The sequence below is a fragment of the Colobus angolensis genome, unplaced genomic scaffold (assembly GCF_000951035.1).
Source record: "Colobus angolensis palliatus isolate OR3802 unplaced genomic scaffold, Cang.pa_1.0 Scaffold37, whole genome shotgun sequence".
Lineage (NCBI taxonomy): Eukaryota > Metazoa > Chordata > Mammalia > Primates > Cercopithecidae > Colobus > Colobus angolensis.
This window is the reverse complement of record NW_012117043.1, coordinates 5,957,244-5,977,946: the sequence shown is the minus strand read 5'-3', so window position 1 is coordinate 5,977,946 and position 20,703 is coordinate 5,957,244. Positions and strand designations below refer to the sequence as shown.

Genomic DNA, 20,703 nt, shown 5'->3' with positions numbered 1-20,703 from the left:
GTGTGGTGCTGCGGTCCGTGGCTCAGGCAGCTGTAGCAGGGGGAGCTCAGGAGAGAAGATGGAGGACGCCAGGGTCTGGCGCTGGCCCGCTGGGCACAGCTGGGCCGTCTCCCGTGACTCAGACACGGTGTCCAGCACCGTCGCGTCCCTGTTAGACCCTCAGCGGAGGGCACAGGCCACAGCGGACACCCGGCTCTTCAATCGCCCATGCACAGCATGGTCACCACCTCCAAATTGGGGGAAGCCCTTTCGACTTCGAGTGTCTCTTCCCTCTGGCATTTCCTCCCCGGTCGGCTAAGCCCTCCGCGCTCTCGCTATGATATGCATCTCATGGCTAGATGGCCTTCCAACTCAAGCAGGGAATCCCACTGGGGTGCAGCCTCAGATCCTCCCAGTGTGGAGGGAAACACTTCCCACGCGTAGAGATGTCATTACTGGGTTATTCTTGGGTGAAGGGCTGAGCCTCCCCATCCTCCCCTTCACTCCAAGATAGGATGTGAAATTCTATCCCAACACCCCTCCTCTCCCGCCAAAAATAAAAACAAGTGAGATAGTATAGACAAGAAATTATTTTAGTCCTTTAGTACAGTCTGTTTCCTCCTTCACCCCCAGAACAAAAATCGAACTTCTGGTTGGACAGCGTCAGGAGATGTCACTGAGGTGACCCCAGCCTCTGTTTGCAGTTCCAAGTCTTCCGTGTAGGCGTCACTGCTACTGGAACTTTGTAGATGAGGAGCCTGTATGATGATGTCCTGAACATTTCTATCCTTTCCTCACACAGAGGGTAGCTACTGGGAATATCAGAGACAAGCTATTATTAAACAAGTGTCTCTAGTCCAAGACATCTCCTGTGGCAGGGAAATGAGGGGGCAGGCTGTATCAGTGATATTTTTATAAACTCTGCTTTTAGAAAACATTCTTCAGATGGACGCATTAAGACTTCAACATTTTCCAAAACCAACTGAATCTTATCCCCTCCATTTTTCCCCCTCCAGACACTTCTAATCAAGGCCACCATCTCCAACTTCCCCCACAGACAGTAAAAATATGGCTGGAGAATTCTACTGTAATAGAAAACCAAGGATATATAATAATTTGACAGTGTGTTTCCTTTCCATCCACTAGACAAGAATACCCCCTCCCATTCTTTCCTCCCCTCAGTCACCAGAATGAAGGGGCTGGAAAACGTTGGTCTGGTTCCTTTTAGAGCTGATTCCCCATTGGATACTGCCTGGAGGCCTTGGGGGAGAAGTTCTGCAGTTTGGATCAGTAGCAGAAGCAGGTAACACATCAGGGAACCGGTCAGCCTAAGACAGGAGGGGACAGAAAATGATGAAAGAGTTTCTGATACATTTATCAGCTAAATTGCTATGGGTGACCCCCATGTCTCCTGTAGTCCAAACCTAAGGAATTAACTAAGTAAACTAAAACCTTTATGTTCTTGCTCTGACCCTGGACAATGGAATTCTTTTTATTTTCACTTAGTGGACAGCAAATCTGCTTCTTCCCTGCCTTAACTCAAGGTCTCTGTGATGCACTCCTGAGTTTTCCTCCTTCCCTGCATAGTCTCTCCTCCCTAGCCACTGCCTTTCAAATTGGTGAAAATGAAGCTTCAAGATTATGAAAACCAGTACTTAATGAAGACCATTATTCTAATGACAATATCGCTGGGCTCTTTTGAACTTGTTATGCTGGGATCTAGAAACCCTTTCCCCAGCAATCTTTCACACAGCACCTCTGGGGAGGGGTTTCCCACTAACAGGAAATAGAGGTCAAATGAAAACAGTCCAGTTCTCATTACTGAAGAAATAAGATTCAGAAGAATCACTTTTCTTGAGGAAAATGGCTAATTCTATTTCTATCCATAAGACAAAACCAGAATTGTTGATTGCTCCTCAAACATCTTTAAAATTAACTTTTTAAGTTCATATAAATTTTAAACACTGAGCTACTTTCCAGAAGGAAAATATTCAGAAGTTTGAAACAAGTACTCAAAAACAATTGGTTCCAACTGTTAGAGGAATATAATGAAATCAGTATGATCAAATGCTCCATCCCTACCTAGAAGGGGCTATTTCTACCTTTAGGACAGACAATTTCTCTAACCAAACAAAAAGGAGCCCTCTCCTTAAGTGAACTTTCACAGACTATATACTGAGGTCCAGTCAAAAGACAGATGTCCAAAGACAGTAAATTCATCTTGATTATTGTAAACAATTTTCGGTGAGTAAATGGTATTACCTTCAGCCATGATGAATAGTGTCTAAACCAAAAATACAATGTGCCTACACCCACCCAAACAAAAGTCAGATCCCCAACTTGCCCTGTTCAGGTTCCTCTCTCCTCCCACGTTCCAAGTTGTATAACCTGTCACCTAACCTTTCAGGGTCTCAGCTTCCTCATCTGGAAAATGAGAACAAAATATCTACCTCACAATGGTCACCTGTGAATTTAATGAGAAATATATGTAAGATGCTTAGAACATTTTCCAGAAACAACAGATGTGAAATAAATATTTTTATTGGTGCTATTGAGCAGTTCCAGATTAACTTTGAGGCTGGGAATGGGAACTCTGCACATAAGCTCTGAGTCAGTTAATTATTCCTTTTACTTTTTCCAAGTGATAGGTTTTCTCCCACCCATTTCTCCTTCAAAGAACCCTAAGGTAAACGGTCAAAGGGCTTATGACACATAACAAAGAAAGATGCCTATTAAAATCTGTTGTTCTAAACACAACTTTTAGTAAACATTAGAAAGCAACAGGATATTTCCTTCCTCATTTGGAGAGAATTTTAAAGTCCTGTGAATATATTGAGGATGTGGATTACAGACTTAGAATCCTAGGAAAAGGAAGTAATCTCTGCTGTTGTTAATTACCTGTCCCCAGCTAAGACTGTTCCACAAACTAAAAACAAATCCAAAACTTTCTGTAGGGAATATCTACTTAGAAGCTTCAAATTGACAAGTTAATGGACCAACTCTTTATGCAAAAAAAGCCAGAACTGACAACTAACAAATAGTAAAAATCAAAATTGCAGTACTTACAAATACCAAAAAGTACTGGCCAGAAAGAAATAACCCTTCCATATCAGCCTCAATACAATCAGGAGAAAAAGCAACATATTTTCAAAGTGACACCTCCCCCGCTTCCCCGCTTAAATACTCCAAACTCCTCAGGGAGGAAAGCAGAAGTTATCTCCTCACTGCCCAAACTGGATAACCACACTAAGGGCTTTGAAGCCATTTGCCTTTGACCCATGTGGTCAGAAGTCAGGTTTGTGTTTCAATTCTACCACCTGAAGTGTCACCAGGAGTTATTTGTTTTAACTGGCAAGGTGAGGAAAGGGAAACAAGAATTCTTTTTCCCTGAATACCCATTTAAATTCCTTGACAACTGGAACAAAGTCACAGCAAAGGGACAATGTAACAAATCTACCCATTTTCCTAGTAGACACTGAGTTCAACTGGTAGTCGAGGGCTTTTAATTAAAACATTCTATTGTTTCTAAGAATGTTCACACAATCCAATCCTTCAAAAATGAGTCTAAAGCCATGGAAACACATTTATCACCTTCACACTTGTTGAAGGACACCTGCAAAAATCAACGCTAAACCTAAGCATTTGCATAGAAATACTAACTTCCATTTTACAGCTCTTTAATGACAGGGGAGAATATCCAACAAATAGCAAGTAAAATAGCAGAGACCACAAGGAAAGAAACTAAGACAAGTCAAAAATACACCAAGTAAGAAATTCAATACAACTGGAAAACATACCATAGGCACCAACATTCCTCCTTTGGACACCTGTTCCTTACTGCCCTCAGATGCCCCAGGACAGGGTAATGGCTGAGCATGGAAAAAGTAGGTAATAGGTCACACAAAGTTGGTGGTCCTGCACCAAACTACAAAGATTAGCTCAATTATAGCATTGTGCTAATAGTCAAAAAATAAACTAAATTCCTATACAAAGTTTATCCGGTACAGAGGTGAACCTCTTCTCATTGGCTATAGCCTCCACCCCAAATACATCCCACCAGTTAAGAGGGATATGATGACACTAAACAGCATTGTTTAGTGTCATGTGCACCCATCTACATCACCAGAAAAAAAATACTGTTCATATGCAAAAAAAAAATTACTAATTGTTAATGCCTGGCCCAATGTTCTTGTGAAGAGCAAGGCAGGGCAAAAACATGTTATCAATACTCTATCCAAACTCCAAGAGAAACATCTCTCTCCAGTTTTTCTTCAGAGTCAATTTGATCTTCAACTGAGGGTCCCTCCATTCTTGGTAGTGAGAAGAACAGTGAATAATGAAAACAGGTGTTCAGAAACCTATGCAGTATGCTCCCTGGGTAAGGAAGGTGAGCAGCAGTGACCTAAGACACTGACATGACCTCATGTCTAGCAAGACCAAACTTTGAGAAAGCTGCTCCATTCTAGAAAACAATGCCAACAGATGGCAACACAAGGCTTAGATAAGATATGGCTTAGGCTCCAGAAAAGGGAACTAACTTTTTAAAGGATGTTTCTTGACTTTGAGAAGTAGAAAGTGCCTAAAGGGCCAGACATGGTGGCTCACACCTGTAATCCCAGCACTTTGGGAGTCCGAGACCATCCTGGCTAACACGGTGAAATCCTGTCTCTACTAAAAATACAAAAATCAGCCAGGCATGGTGGTGGGCATCTGTAGTCCCAGCTACTCGGGAGGCTGAGGCAGGAGAATGGCGTGAACCCAGGAGGCAGAGCTTACAGTGAGCCAAGATCATGCCACTGCACTCTAGCAGCCTAGGTGACAATGCGAGACTCCATCTCAAAAAAAAAAAAAAAAAAAAAGTGCCTGAAGTTCTACATTCAGTCATCTGGTCCCAGCATAAAAGCAGGTGAAGGGGCCTGCTGAGCTGGTTGTTAAAAGCTCTACACATGGACAACAGCTGTACTCAGCATTTACTCTTTAAGCTGTGAATAACACACCAAGCTTACCTGCTGCTGTCCACAAATACTACTTGAAGCACTTCACCCTTGGTTGCCTGAGTAGTGGCAGAAAGCTCTCTGCTAGGCCTGAGGGAAGACCAGAATTCCTAGAGGACAGGGCAGATTTTGACCTGATGAACAATTATTAAGGTACACAGGGAAGAATCTAGATTTTTTCCTTTGAAGTACCTTTGGTCTCTAACAAAGCACGCAAGGCTCTATTCAACTAGCTGACAGAAGTTAATTAGCCCTCTACCCCCAGGGCCTGACCCTGCCCTCAGCTAGCTTTTTGTTTTACTGACCTTACATAAGTTCCACCTCCTCAGCTTCACCTCCCTCCTCCAGCTGTTTCCTCTTATTTCTCCAGCTTCCTCTTTCTTCCCACCACTCCTTTCACTTTCTCCCTTTTCATTCAGAAATGAATGCTCAGAGAGCAGATGGCAAGTAGTCAACCCAAGCCAGTGAAAACACTTCCTGAGCACCTGGTACAAAGACCAGAAACACACAGTGGGTGCTGGAATACAGAATACATATTATCTCTGTCCTTTAGCAGTTCATACTTTAAAGGAGAAAGTCACCATATACTCATTCCTCACATATGAAAGGATATTTTCAGGCCAATTTATAATATGGGACAAAAAAAATCCCTTAGTGATACTTCTTGGGGACAAGAGGATTGTTTGCATCAGAACTGGTAACTTTTACTCCTACGGTAATTTTTCCGTGGCCTCCTACATAGCACATCTAGTGAAGCTGATTCTGAAGCCTGAGGAAGCCCCATGTCTGTTCTATACACTTTAGCTGAGGCGTTACTCTAATCAGTTAAGAAAAGCACATGAAGAGTCCAAGTTGGTACTACAATGTGTGATTAGTTTTCTCCTGAGAGAACTAAGAAAATTCAGGTAAACTTGACTATTAGAGGGTAGGTTTGGAATTTGTTCCAGTGATCTCCTTAAAAATGACTTAGGAGTTTGAGATAAAACTCCTGTGGAAAACAGGGAGGAGAAAGGGATGGGGTACAAATCCACATCTCAGATCAGTAGGTTACTCTTTAGCTGTTTCTCCCAATGGCTTGAAGAGCCCTGGTAAACACCCAGTGCTCGATATATCAAATGGACAGCACTCAGAGACAGCTCAGATACAGCCCCACATTAAGGCTGTGGTGAGAATTCCAACCCAGAAAGATGTAGTCAAGATTTCCAAAGGCCAGCCAGGACACCCCAGGGACTAACTTCCCAGTCCATAATTAATCATCTTGAATACAAAACAAAGACCTCTCTAATGTGAACTCTCCTTAGAAAAATGGCTTGTGTGTAGAATTATCCCAGAACTATTACAGAAGCATTAGTATTTCAGTAAAATAATTACTGAGCACCTACTAAATGCCAGGACCTGTACTGTCACTGGGGATACTTCTAAGAATATTCTCTAGTGAAGAAACCAAGACTTGCAAAGAAATAATTATAAAACAGTTACAGACATTTGTACAGTGTTTAAGAAGCACTGGGAAAGGAAATTTTTAAAGGGCTATTTGCTCATTTGTTTTCACATAAGTGATAGTTTTGACACTGTAGATTACCAGCTAGGGTTGCTGAATACAAAAACTGATACCTAAGAGGTTGTATGCATATGCTAAGTGTAATGCAAACATTTTTATTGGAAACGAAGTTACCACACACTGGCTTTTAAAACTCATCTTCCTAGAGTGGGTCATTTTTGTGGATCTGTTACTAATACAAATTTAAGTGTATACTCAGCTATCAACACAAATGCAGATGTTTTAAACATTTACCCTTTCACAGGTTCTTTTCTATGATTTTTTTTGTGGGGCTGCTGCATAGTTATTGAGTGGCTACCAGGCCCTGGCCACTGTGTGACCAGCTGTACTCCTGTGGGCCAGCCTCAATGGTGGAGGTCAAAAGAGGGCAAGGGCTTCTCTGAGAGAGCTGGCTATGCACTGCACACTGGAAAGTCAAGGAGCTAGGCATCCCACTTTCTTGCTGCCAGGTTCTGGACCATGGCCACTGTAACTAGATGTAGTCCTACTCTAGAACAACCCTCAGTACATGGGGTAAGAACGTGGATCAAAGACAGCACCATGGGACACCCTGCTGGCATCTGGTAGATATTACAGGTGTTTTTCACTTGGGTCAGACTTTTCTCCCGAAGGCCTCCCAACTGGTTAAAAAGCAGGCTGGCTTTAAAAAACAACCTGGTAGTAAAACAAACAAGAATTTCTCATCACAAAACCTGGATTCAAGTTCTGGGCCTGACACTTTAACATCTCTGAGCCTATTTCCTCAAATTGCAAAATGAGACTAAATACTACATGAGGATTAATATGGGCCATAGTATCAGGACTGGGCACAATGGCTCATACCTGTAATCCCAGCACTTTTAGGAAGTCAAGGTGGGAGGACTGCTTGAGCCCAGGAGTTCAAAAACAGTCTGAGAAACAGAGCAAGACCCTGTCTCCACAAAAAATATATAAAAGGTAGCAAGGGCATAAACCCAAATTTGAGGTTACTATTCTAGGAATATGAGTGATCTGACTTAAGAACAGTGTCTCAGATTTAAGCCATGTGGCACACCAGCCTAAGATTTCAATAATATATTTATTCACAAACATTTATTAAGGTATAGGTAGGTACTAGCATTCTGGACATCTTAGAAGAAATGTCAAAAAGTTAAAAACATAGCCTCTGGGGGGCCAGGCGCGGTGGTTTATGCCTATAATCCCAGCACGTTGGGAGGCCGAGGCAGGAGAATCGCTTGAACCCAGGAGGTGGAAATTGCAGTGAGCCGAGATTGCGCCACTGCACTCCAGCCCAGGTGACAGTGCGAGACGCCATCTAGAAAAACAAACAAACAAAAAAAAAAAACCACAGCCTTTGCCCCCAGTTTACTATGTAGCTGAGGGAAACAAAACATACATGTTGAACTAGAGAACAGCTTAAAGTCAACATGTGCATGCATGTGTAGCACACTTTTTAAAACATGTTGAAGAAAAGCAAAGCAGAAACAATGCAATTAGTTCAAGAATGTTTCAGTCATTAGGTGTGATCATGAAGGACTGAGATTTTTAACAGCAAAAGGAACGGGGCTGCTTATGGGATTTAGGGTGTGGGGTGTTAAAATGTATGAATGCTGGGTCTCTTGGTTTTGAGAGCATTGTTTAAGCTAGCTGATCCTATAAACTTGAAGACCAGGGTCAGCGTCCTGAAGTAATGCTTAAAGACTCCCAACCCAAGGAATAATATACATACATACTAGTCTCTTCACAAGACATCATTATGTATTAATCTCTTTACGTATAGTTACCAAAACAACAACAAAAAAGAACCAAAATGATTCCATCCCAAAGAGAAAAATATGCAGAAATTCTCATTGAGGCAGTACCACTAAATTCAGAGGCAACTTAAAGCTTCTTCTGTAAAAAGCTTAAAAGAGAATGACTGAAAAAGGATATACCTAGGAGGCAACTACTTAAGTCTTTTAGGGCACAATGTCATCAGTTCTTGGTGATCTGTACTGAAAGTGTGCATAGCTTACAACAAAACCACTTACTTTGGTCTTACAATTGGTCTTACTTTTCAAGACCAATTCTGGGAGCAACATTTACTTATCCATTATACTTGGACTTAGGCTAGCATTTAAATTAATTCAAAATTTCTGGCTTCACATCTGAGGAGTTATTAGTATTAAAATACCTTCTCCAATAATCTACTCAGTTAACGAACAGCTTGTGAAACAGACTTCTACAGTGCTTTGCTTTTAGGGAGTATTAAGTTCTTTCCATCTCACCAATCAATATTAAACTGTCAGCATTGCATTTAGCTTATTGGGAAATATAAATATATTCAAGTTCCTGGGTCTGTAGAGTTAAAAAAAAAATATATTTACCAAACCAACCAGGGTAGGGGAAAGATGTAATTGAGAACAGGATAAATTGGACAGGTAGAATATAACCCATTGTTAACTCATATTATGGGAGTGACATGTTTTAAGAAGAAACTGGAGTCACTGAAATCAGCTCTAACACTTCAGTAATATGAATTTGGGTACAGACAAAAATGCTGATATGGCAGTTGGAGATGGTAAGACAAATCCAAACAGCATCTTGAAGAACTCTATTTGGCAAGTAAACAAATCTCTAGGTTAGTCTAAATCATAGATGCAATGACACCCTGAAGACACAGAACTTCACTATCATCTTGCTGCAAATTTACTGTTTTTAGAGTACAAAGGAGCCATTTGAGTTTTCTTTGGAATGTGCTCATTGCACTGTGAACCAACATTTTACATTTCTAGCCTTAAGTTGTGTATGTCAGCCAGGCGCAGTGGCTCACGCCTGTAATCCCAGCACTTTGGGAGGCCGAGGCAGGCAGATCACTTGAGGTCTTGAGTTCAGACACCAGCCAAGCCAACATAGTGAAACCCTGTCTCTACTAAAACTACAAAAATTAGCCAGGTGTGGTGGTGGGCACCTGTAATCCCAACTACTTGGGAGGCTGAGGCAGGAGAATCGCTTGAACCCGGGAGGCGGAGGTTGCAGTGAGCTGAGATTACGCCACTACACTCCAGCCTGGGTGACAGAGACCCTGTGTCAAAAACAGACCAAAAAAAAAAAAGTGAATGTCACTCTTGGCGGTTGTTTTGTAGTTCAAATTTCCAGGCATGCCACTGTTAAGGGCAGAAGAGATACACCCAGGACTTCCCAGTCCTATCTAAAGGCTATACCTTCCCTTTTGTTTGCCTGATCCTATAGTTCTATGTATTAAGCCTTAATAATTGTTGAAAGCTTATGCCAAAATGACATATAAAGACTCCTCTAATACACAGCACCTGAGGGAATAATTCTACCATTATTCTTCTTAGCACTTTACAATCTCCAGGTTTAGCACTTTTCTTTCTACAAAAAGAATTCTGAATTTTCATTTGCCTCATTTGTGGCTTCAGAGTGCATTTTCAAAAGTTATTTAAAAATTATCAAAGGCACACCAGAGTTAACATCTACAGGATTAAAGACAGGCTTCAATCTAGTTAGTGCCCTTTCAGCTGTCAATCCAATTTGCAGCAAGACTACTAGTTAACAGTAACTACTTTCTGTAGCCTTCCTTGCTACTTAGTGTTAACTTAGCAGGCAGGGAAATCCCTACTGTGTAAACTTGATTCCTTTTTCCCCCACAAGAAGTCCACTTTGTCCACCTTTAGTGCCTTATTCTTTGAAACAGACCAACTTTCTAAAATTAATATTTTAAGGCCAGTTGTACCACACCTGTCTTCTGGATGACTAAATCCCATCATGAGGGCCTAAAAGGTTTAGTATTCTCAATGACAATTTATACTTTAAACAGGAGATAAGTTTGTGTCCTTCCCATTTTTATAAAAGAAACCTGGAGAGAAAGGGATGATGGTAATGATTAAAGTGTTTAGTCAATACTAAATACTAAAATACTAAACTGTTTAATTCTCAGTAATTTTCAGCTGTTAATATGACATTAACTACTGTGTGTACTGACTTTCTGATCACAAGACAACCTGCTACTTAAATGAGGCCTAGAAAATAGCAAACAGCTAAGTTGACACATAAGTAAGATTTTAAGGCAAATTTTAAGAACCTCTTAGGTAATACTGAGAAGTAAGATCATCACGCCTGAAACTGTCACAACGTAAAAGCAAACTACAGGTCTCTGAAAGCGTATTCATTTCTTCCAGTCCATAACCAAATTGTTATGCCTAGATTTTATTTCCCCAGCACACCTAACTCCTGTTGCCAATTCTCACATTCAAGGCCTTATTACTCCATACCTGATGTACAAGGTAGGCAGAAAAACAAGCAGACTTATGTCTTCAGTATTTTCTTAGTCCCAGAACCTAGATTTTTCCGTTACAAAATGAGTGACTGTAAGTTAAACTCTACCGAAAACCTAAATGGATGCAAAAGCTGAAAAGGGGAAGAATGTTGCACAAAAGATGGGAAGACAAAGGTAAAGTTACAAGAAAACTTACCCAAACCAACTAACTTTAGAGCTGATACACAGGATCAAAGGTAGTTAAGCTGGTCTCCACTTTGTTGTACCTATCTACAATGGGGATTATTTCCTGCTTAATTTTGTGTTATAGCTCCCTCTAGTGGCTAAGTGATTTTCCCTAGCACTTACTCCAATGGAGAGCAGTACAGCATGTTGTTAAAAAAAAAAAAAAATCAAGAGTTTTGTTCAAAGTGCATTTGGTGGAGATGAGTATAGTATCCTAGAAAAGCTGTTCCCACTATCTTCATGTCCACAGTCCTACCAATAGTTGGCACTTAGAAGTTGTCTGGTGACAGAAGTTTTATGCTTTTTAACCCGATGCTTGAGTGTCAAGCTGAACTAAGTGTTCTGTTTTGCTTACCTAAATATTAAACTACTTATGAAAAGTCATGTATTGACTTTTCACCCCCTGAAATCCCAGCCTAGCACCTATTAAAATGTTGTAAACTACAAATGTTATATCTGCCTAAGTTAACTTATATATGACAGAGTCATTTATTCAGTTTTTATTCTGTGCATTAATGAAGCACGGAGTGATTTTTATAATAATAAAAAATCCTTCCTTTAATCATTACAAGCTCACAACCACCCTCAGGATTGTTAGGCATTAGCTTTCAAAGCTACCAAGAAGCACTCCAAAGGTCTCAATAACAGGAATAAGCAAAGTATACTATAATCTCTTGGGGTCCATGTTTAAAGCAAAAGTTACCTTGGCAGCATTACTATTTATTCAATAGACAATCACAATAGACACAATGAACAGATGTTTCCTTATAATCTCTTTACTTCATGCCAATCCCAGCTTTTCCTATAGGATCTAATTGGTCAATGTTCCTGTAAGTACTGATACAGAAACAATAACTCAAAAGAATGTTGTATTGTACACTCTAGGATGCCTGAGTATTTGCTTCAATGGGATATAATTGTTGAGTCCACCAATACAACAGAATGTAAAGAATGTGGGCCATACCTTTTTTTCTTGTGGCTGCTTCAGCCTAAAAAGATGGGGGAACTTAAAATTCAATCAATAAAGGATTCACAATAATAGGTTTTTCAGTCAAGACACCCCAGTTACAGACAAAAGCATTAGGCCTGTGTATGCTAGTACACTCCCTTACATGAACTCTTTGGGGACAGATATATCTGGGATTCAGAGCTGTACGCACTTTATAAGGTACATATATACCCTGTATTACATAAAACCCTCAGCAAAGTCTGTGGCAACTGTGCAATGAATAATGAAGTTCAACAGGAAACAGTTTAGTCACACTAAGTGCAAAATGAAGGCAGCAATTCTGATCAGGTTTCACATTTAATTAGCTCAACAACAGAAAATCTTTCGTTTTCATATAGTTTTTGGATTTCAAAAAATGGATAAGAGACTGTAATCTGTTTTCTGCGTTTGCACTCTTCATACTGTGATGGAAATAAGAGTGGTTATGTTACAACAGAACTTCAGTCTAACAGTTTCTCATCTTTTAATACTATTTATGGTAAATACATATATATAACTTACTTGCAATTTAAATTACAAAATTCATATACAAAGTAAGCAAAAAGGCACACATAAGAAATTCACCTTGACCACAGAAATGTGAAAACACCAGCCCTAATGACCAAGACAATGTTTCAAAGGCAACACCAAGAAAAGTTGAGATTCTACAATAAATCATATTAAATGCAAGCACTATGATGCGCAGACGTGAGCACTGAATATTTTCTAAAGCATAAAACAGGAAAAACCATTTTATGGGGAATCTATTCATATTCCAAACAGCATTTTTAAAAATATTAAACTTAGCTTCATTTTAAAAACAAAATTCAGACCCAAACAATCAGGAACCAGAAAATGGGTTTCTTACCTTTTGTTTCCAGTAGGATGTGGGCTGAACAGCAAGGTGGGTTATTCAATCTGATGTTATGAAAAGTAATTGCTTCTTAAAGAGACTTAAGTTTTTCCTTGGTTAGAAAATAATTATAGGCTCCCTAAAACATTCTAAGGGGACATAAATAGGGAGAAGAGGGGGAAATTCCAAGACAGCTTTGGTAGTTTCAAAAGGGTGTAACTTTAATAATTGCCAATATGGATAGAGACCTAAAGGTCCATTTTCTGAGACTATCAATAGGAGCTGGAAGTCCATACTTCCCATCACAGCTTTTAGCTGTCTGGTCATCTTAACTACAAAATCTATGCCCCTTTACCTTTCATAAGTAAACATGAAGTCCTCTCTAATCTTCAAATTCAGCCTGTATAACAAGGAATGCTGTCTCATTTCAATGTGAAGTTAGAATTACCGTAACTTAATTGAGCACATCTTTCAACTTTGAACACTCAAACTTGAGTGAAGGCCATTTACATTTTTTGGTGGTTTCCAAAACATTCAATGAACACAAATGAACCAAAGTTTGCTTAAGTCTAGCTCACATTAACCTTACAAAATGATCATTAATCATTTATTTTCCCTTTAATAATCTGAATTTTTAAAATGTTCTACACATAAAACTTAGAACTTCAAGAATGTCATGTAAAATTATTCAAATTTTAAACAGTAAATCTGCCTTTTGGCCATTACATTAAATTCTTACATAAAAAGAGCTACATCCTTATAAATTTAAACTAAGTACTTTACTTAGTGAAATTCTGCATTCAACATCCCCTCTTTCCAACATTCCACAACGTTCATTAAAATCTGATTGGGGTAACCTTACACATTTCTTCCACTACCAAGATTTCTGGTTTTTCCTAGGTTTTTAATTGTCACCCGAAATTCACCTTAAATTCCTTAAATTCAACTTCCAACTTCCAACTATGATTAGCACCCGAGGGAAATAAAGTCTAGTCACTTATTTTAGGTCCCCTCCCCCAACCTAAATAGTATCAAGGGGCTGTCAGTAGACAAATACAAAAAGTAGCAGACTACAAGTTGTTAACAACTGCTTTGGTAGAGAACACCAAAGTTTTAGGTACAAAATAATCTTATGGATGAGAAGGGCTTATAAGGCAAAATTCTAAATGCCCAGCTTTTTATTAGCAACGATTCATCCAAAGAAGCAGTTCATCTTGTACACTCTTTCCCTTTCAAAAAAGAAACGTGACTTGTGTTAAAAGTTCTACAGGCCGAGCATGGTGGCTCACACCTGTAATCCTAACACTTTGGGAGGCCAAGGCAGGCAGATCACTTGAGGCCAGGAGTTTTGGGACCAGCCTGGGTAACACAGAGAAACTGCATCTCTACTAAAAACACAAAATTAGCCAGGCAAGTGTGGCACACACTTGTAATCTCAGCTACTCGGGAGACTGAGGCACGAGAATCACTCGAATCCAGGTGGAGATTGCAGTGAGCCCAGATTACACCACTGCACTCCAGTCTGGGGAATAAAGCGAGACTCTGTCTCAGAAACAAAAAACAGTTCTAATACCTCTGTGCTGATGTTAACATTTAATACTTACCTTTTTCTGAGATGAGTTTCATTAAAAATATCAAAAGCTATCTCCAAGTGAACATTAATTTACTAGCCATCAACCAACTTTGCACAAAAGCCTATGTTGTCTATGACCACCAGAAAATAAGCAGCATCTAGTTTTTTAACCACTTTATAATAAAGTAGAGAAGCTTATCTTTCAGATGCTAGATCCAACCCCCCACCGTCATTTACCAAGTTACATACACAAATGCCTTATTCTCCCCTTTTGCCTTCCCCTGAAGACTTTTACAATTAACAATAAAAGATGGCTAATACCACTATAGTGCCTTTTAAGAACTTTTAATTTGCTAACACATTAATACAAGAGTCAAAATCTTATCTTACTTAACAATTTAAAGATTAACTGATAGACCCAGTTAGAATCTTACATGAAGAGGAAAAAGGACAACCATGCATAGTTTTTTAAAAAATGTTTATTTTTTCAAAGAAAAACGGCAATAGCCAATTGGAAACCTACTTATTCTTCAACTCCAATTTTGTTTTCTTTAAATTTAGAAGTGACTTACTGATTTACTATTTTAAACAAACCCCCCCTTTCCCCTTTAAATGTTTACCATCTACTCGTGCTGAATCCTTCCAAGGAGATTGCTCCAGCGTTTATCTCCAGGTCCTCGCTTTGCTCCTTTTACCAAAAAACGCAAAACACAATTCCATCGTGCATCTTAAGGGCTCCAATCGTCAAAAATAGGAAAAAAAAAAATCTTTGGAATAGCCAATTAAGTTGAATAAAAAAATCCACACGAATGCGGTTTGGTTGGGGCAGGAATCCACTCCTATGTTCCTGGTAATCTGATCCCGCTCCATGAATCCTGGTAATTCATCCTCCCTATCCTATCCACATTATGATTTGAATCCAATGATCCAGCTCCAAGGATTGGGATCCAGTGAGCCCTCTCCAATCCAAACCTTTATAACCAGCAAAACCAAAAAAGAGGAGGCAAAATGTTAGATACTGTAATCAAAAAGGGTTTCTGGGGAATGATGAGTTATGTCTGTCATCAGTTTAACAGATGCACATCAATAACTATCAAATTCCCCAAAACAAGTTTCTGAATGGTGTTCAGATAAATTTTAGAAACTTAATCATCATAGAGACTAATTGGAAGAAGCATTTTGTATTTACAGTTCAACTGATAATGCCAACACTTGTTACTGTACAGCGTATTACAGGTTTCGTGGTTGCAAGAAGTTACGTAATTTAAATTTACTGGCATTGCTACCCACCTAAGTCTAAAACTATATCTAATGCTCCCATTTGCAATTTAATTTGTAAATTAAAATCTTTTAAACATATGAATCAATTATGAATATTAGTTTAAAGGGGAAGGTGAGACTTAAAAGTATTCCCAACTAGATTATCTACACCAATACATTGGAACTCTATATTTTGCTTTCATTTTGTCTTAAAAAAATGAAATAGCAACGCTCTATCAGTCACACAGAGGACATGCAGATTTAGCAGTATTGATATTATACTCTATCTTGTTGGATTTAAAGACACCCTGTACCCACATGTACACCAACAGCAGGTCACACATTAACAGTTGTAACTAAGCACTGTGACAAATTAGCCAGTTCTTCCCACATTAGTCCCTATTAAAACAAAAATGGGGGGAAGGGAGCAAAATAAGTTGCTACAAAATGGGCAATATAATTTTGCCACAATTGCCAAGGTTTAAAGAGCAAAGCAATTGTAGCTAAAGATAACTGAATAAAATGTTTGCAAGTGTTTTAAGGAAAATGTATATAATCATTTTTAACCCCTGCCTTTTAGTATAAGGTCAATACTGCCAATTTCATCTGTGACAATAGCACTTGGAGTCATACCATTGCCTCCATTATTGATCTGATCCTCCTCAATCCTCCTTTTGACAATCCTAAAATGATTGAAATGTGCTCCACAATCCTTAATCCAAAGCATTCTTAATCCATCTCTTCAGATATGTCTACAGAAAGACACATGAAAAGCAAGATAAACATAAGAACTTCCCCAGGTAAGATAACCACAAACACCCCCAACATCCCAGTTCACACAAACCAGGGCAGAATAGACATTTACACAATATCACAGTCTGAAGAGTATGGAGTTAACTAAATTTAAACAATCCTGTCTATGACATCACTTAAAATACAATTTATCGAAGACACGAGGGGAATGTAGATGTTAGGAGCAAGGGGATATTACAAGAATGCAATTCAACACTTTAGCCCATTCTGAACAAAACAGTTTGAATTAAAAAATGAAAAGATTGTACTGAATAAAGGAAAACTGTATACAACATGGGTTCTACAAAAAGTGTCACCAATCATCTTATGTACGAGAGCGAGATCTGCTATGACGGGGAGAATAGCGTGGTGATCCTCTGCTTCTCCTTGGGGAGTAACTGCGACTCCTGCTGTTGCTTCTGCTACGGCTTCTGCTACGACTACGGCTTCGAGATCGAGATCTTCCATAACTTGGACTTCTGGGCCCATCAACTTTAACCCGGATGTAGGCAGTTTCTCCCTATTGGATAGACAGAACTTTCCATTGAAAGATCTAAGCTTTCATCTATCTTCAGGCATGCTGAATGCATACAATGTAACTAAAACCAGAAATCTGGCAATTTACTTGGACACCCTTGCCTGAATCCTTACCTTCAAATTCCACTGTTAAGACCACTGTATCCAATTCTGGTCAAAGAAAAGAATAAGTGTATAACCTACCTCATGAGATCTAAACTTAGTGTTATCCAGTTTTCGAACTGCATAGGTCATATCTTCTTTCCGTACAAACTCCACGACACCAGTGCCATCTCGGTAAACATCAGCATAACATACATCACCTGCTTCACGCATGTGATCCTTTAAATCCTGCCAACTTCCACTTGGAGGCAGTCCTGAAAAAGTGTTTTTTTTTTCTCAGTATCAATTATCTTAAATTTCACGTTAAGTTGGTAAGGTACATTAGGACAAAGAGTACTTAAAAATACTTAATAGGTGTACTTAAGTGATACCAGGTAAAGAGCTGGTAAGATTCTGGAATCCAGAGTCCAAAATTATTTGTAACGGATCTTCGTATCTAGTACCGCAACCTAATTTGGTAAATCACCACAGCAGCAATCCTCGTTTATTAAATTCACCCAAAAACTAAAGCAATTTACGACCTAGCATGAAAAATTTGCAATTGTTAAACCGGTCATGCAAGACAAAAATTTTAGGTAGCTTCCGTCCCTTCACATCAATCCACACAACCAGTACACTCACCAGAGACAACCACTCTGTTTTCAGACCGCCTGGATGGGGGGCCATAGCGACCTCGGGGAGCTCCGCCACCTCCACCCCCGCCGCCGCCTCGGCCTGTTCCACGGCCGCTTCGAGGAAACTCCACCCGCAGACGGTACCCATCGTAATCATAGCCGTCGCGACCGTACACCGCGTCTTCCGCGTCTCTGCGGGATCGCAGAAAGTAAAAGGCATGAGAAAGACCAGGAGGAGAAGCTCGCTCAATCGGGAACCCCCCGCACATGCGCACCCAACGTGGAAGAGCCCACATGCGCCGCATAATAGGAATGGCCCCTCCCCCACCCAGAAACACGCCAGGCTCCCAACCACTACACCAGCCCTCAGCGCCTCAGTTTCCCGCTCCAGCCTGCGAATGGGCTCCGGGGACGTCCAAGGCGAGGCGCCAGAGAAGCCACACCAACTCAGCTCCTTACTCGACTCCTGCATGGGCGATACAGTCTCGCCCCAACCTCTCTAAGAGCCCCCGCTTCCCCGTTTCTATGTTAAGGCCTTGGAGCCTTCCCCGACTACTCGGACCTATTTCCTCAAGGCTGCAAGCCCCATGCCGCCTCACCGCGGGTCCTCGAACTCAACGAAGGCGAAGGGCGGTCCCCCGCGGCGATTCTTGAGGTCGATGTCGCGGATAGCGCCGTATTTGTAGAACACGTCCTCAATGTCCTTGGTTCGGATGTCTGGAGGTAAGTTACCCACGTAGATGCGGCAATCGTTGTTCCCTGCGGGGCCACGAATCACACCACCTCCCGACATGGCGGTGACGAAAAGCGCGGACTCGAGAACAGGCCTTCCCACCAAGCCTAGCGCACCGCAGAGCGAGCCCGCAGCGGCACCACGTCTCCCACGGCCCCTCCAAAATGGCGCCTTTATCAGCTCGGCGCACGGATATGGGGGGGAGACAGAGGAAGAGAAGCGGAAGGAAACAGCGATTCGATCCCAACACGCACGCGCGGGAGTGCAACGGCCGGTGCGAGGAATACGCGCAACGCACGCGCACGCACGCGCGACGTCACCCTCCGCACGAAGGGGGAAAAAAAGTCCCCCGCGTTCCCCGCTTGTGGTGGTTTGCGAATAGAGTGAGCAGCCGTTTGGTAAAAGTTAAATAAAGAACTCTCGTTAAAGGAGCTAGTCATCCAGGTCGGGTCTTGAAGGATAGTCAATTTCTCCAGGAATGAGAATCTTTGAAAGCAACTCGGCGCCTTCAAAGGACTTGGTGAAACCTAGCCTTAAAGCCTTGTCCCACCATGCTCTGCGGCGATAACGGCCTTTGGCGGGAAAGCGACTCGGAGGCGGGGCTAAAGGGGGAGGGCTCGGGCGGTTGCTCCGGAAACCCGGGTATCTTCGTAGAGTGCGTCTAGTCCAGAGCTGAGTTGCAGGTGACTGAATGGAGAGCTGGGGCGTTGGTTTGTCTCCCCGCCCCTGCTGCGAACAGGCTGTGGCTGCTTAGACAGATGTGTCTAATTTAGCGAAACCGATTTAGATTCCTTAATCCTTTTCATTAAGAACCGTTCCACCTTCTCGTCAGAACTTTGCATAGCTCAGTTCAGCACTCCTTGTGCTAGTCGCAGTGGGCCCGTACCCCGACCTTTCAAAGTGGTACCCGCCAACCAGAAGGGGTAACAGTACCGCCTCTGGGACCCACACCTCTTTATCTCTTGTTAATCGCCTATCCGTGGTTCTAGCGCAGATTGCCTGCAGAATGAATTGTTTCCGTTGTTTCCTTTTAAAGAACGAGAAGGAAGAAAAGGTGCGTGTGTGCAGTCCTTTTTTCAAAAATTTCCTCTAAAAGTTACTGAAATTGAAAATACCGGTCCTCCCAGGTAATAAAATGGAGCGAAATGGATGAGAGCCGTAACCACTAGAGACCGCGGTTGCTATTCAGGGCTGTGATCCTATTTGCCTGCGGCATTGGGAGATAACATTTTACATTTTTTTTCGACGTCTGCAATCTGGATTTTTGTGTGAAATCCTGGGATTTTTAAACGTCGCTAATGAATTCAAATTAAAATCAGGCGGGGCGCGGTGGCTCACGCCAGCACTTTGGGAGATAGAGGCGGGCGGATCACTTGAGGTCAGGAGTTCGAGACCAGCCTGGCCAACATGGTGAAATCCCGTCTCTACTGAAAAAACAAAATATTAGCCGGGCTTGGTGGCGGGCGCCTGTAATCCAGCCTACTCGGGAGGCTGAAGCAGGAGAATCGCTAGAACCCTGGAGGCGGAGGTTGCAGTGAGTCGAGATTGCGCCATTGCACTGCAGCCTGGGCTACAGAGTAAGACTCTTCCAAAAAAAAAAAGGAGGGGGAAACAACAACGAAATCAAACCCTGCAGTCATAAATTTGCGATAACAGATCTACACCCTGAATTTCAGGAATAATTTTCTTCATGTTATTTACAACAGTCCCTCTCCGCAAGGATGTGAGGCAACTTACAGAGATACCACAAAACATTATTAAAAGTAGATGAGGCTGGGCGTGGTGGCTCACTCCTGTAATCCCAGCACTTTGGGAGGCCGAGGCGGGCGGATCACCTGAGGTCAGGAGTTTGAGACCAACATGTCGAAACCTGTCTCTTCTAAAAATACAAAACAGCCGGGCATGGTGGCGCGTGCCTGTAATCCCAGCTACTCGGAAGGGTGAGACAGGACAATCTCTTGAACCCTTAGGAGGTGGAGACTGTAGTGAGCGGAGATCACGCCACTGCACTCCAGCCTGGGCGACAGAACAAGACTCCATCTCACACACACACACACACGAAAACTAGAGCAATGGGAAAGTAAGGGGTGGATTAAATGAAATAAGCATAAATTACTATACAAAATGCCTGCAGTGAAAGCCTGTTGAATTTGTTGAGATAGACTGCAAATTTTACTTTAGTCTTCGCAGAAGTCGCGGTAAAGAAGGATACACCAGTATTGCGTATTCAAAAT

General features: G+C 41.4%; 1 protein-coding gene across 2 annotated transcripts; it reads right to left on the bottom strand.

Annotated features, from left to right (window-relative positions):
- Positions 1–553: 553 nt before the first annotated feature.
- SRSF1 (serine/arginine-rich splicing factor 1) lies at positions 554–19,452 on the bottom strand. Of its 2 annotated transcripts, none has more exons than XM_011953715.1 (5): positions 18,336–19,452; positions 17,744–17,928; positions 17,204–17,376; positions 1,166–1,307; positions 554–788 (listed from the first exon to the last, which is right to left on the bottom strand). In XM_011953715.1, the coding sequence occupies exons 1-5, from the start codon at positions 18,527–18,529 to the stop codon at positions 763–765; spliced, it is 720 nt and encodes a 239-aa protein (XP_011809105.1). In that variant the 5' UTR covers positions 18,530–19,452; the 3' UTR covers positions 554–762. The 2 variants fall into 2 exon arrangements, with proteins under 2 accessions (XP_011809105.1, XP_011809104.1); XM_011953714.1 differs by lacking the exons at positions 554–788; positions 1,166–1,307 and adding exons at positions 12,311–16,443; positions 16,817–17,003.
- Positions 19,453–20,703: the final 1,251 nt, after the last annotated feature.

Excerpts from the sequence above, each read along its gene's own strand:
- SRSF1 (XM_011953714.1), bottom strand. The coding sequence starts at position 18,529 with ATGTCGGGAGGTGGTGTGATTCGTGGCCCCGCAGGGAACAACGATTGC. Across the intron at positions 17,929-18,335 it reads GTTGAGTTCGAGGACCCGCG|AGACGCGGAAGACGCGGTGT; the intron begins GTGAGGCGGCAT and ends GCGATCCCGCAG. Across the intron at positions 17,377-17,743 it reads AAACAGAGTGGTTGTCTCTG|GACTGCCTCCAAGTGGAAGT; the intron begins GTGAGTGTACTG and ends ACACTTTTTCAG.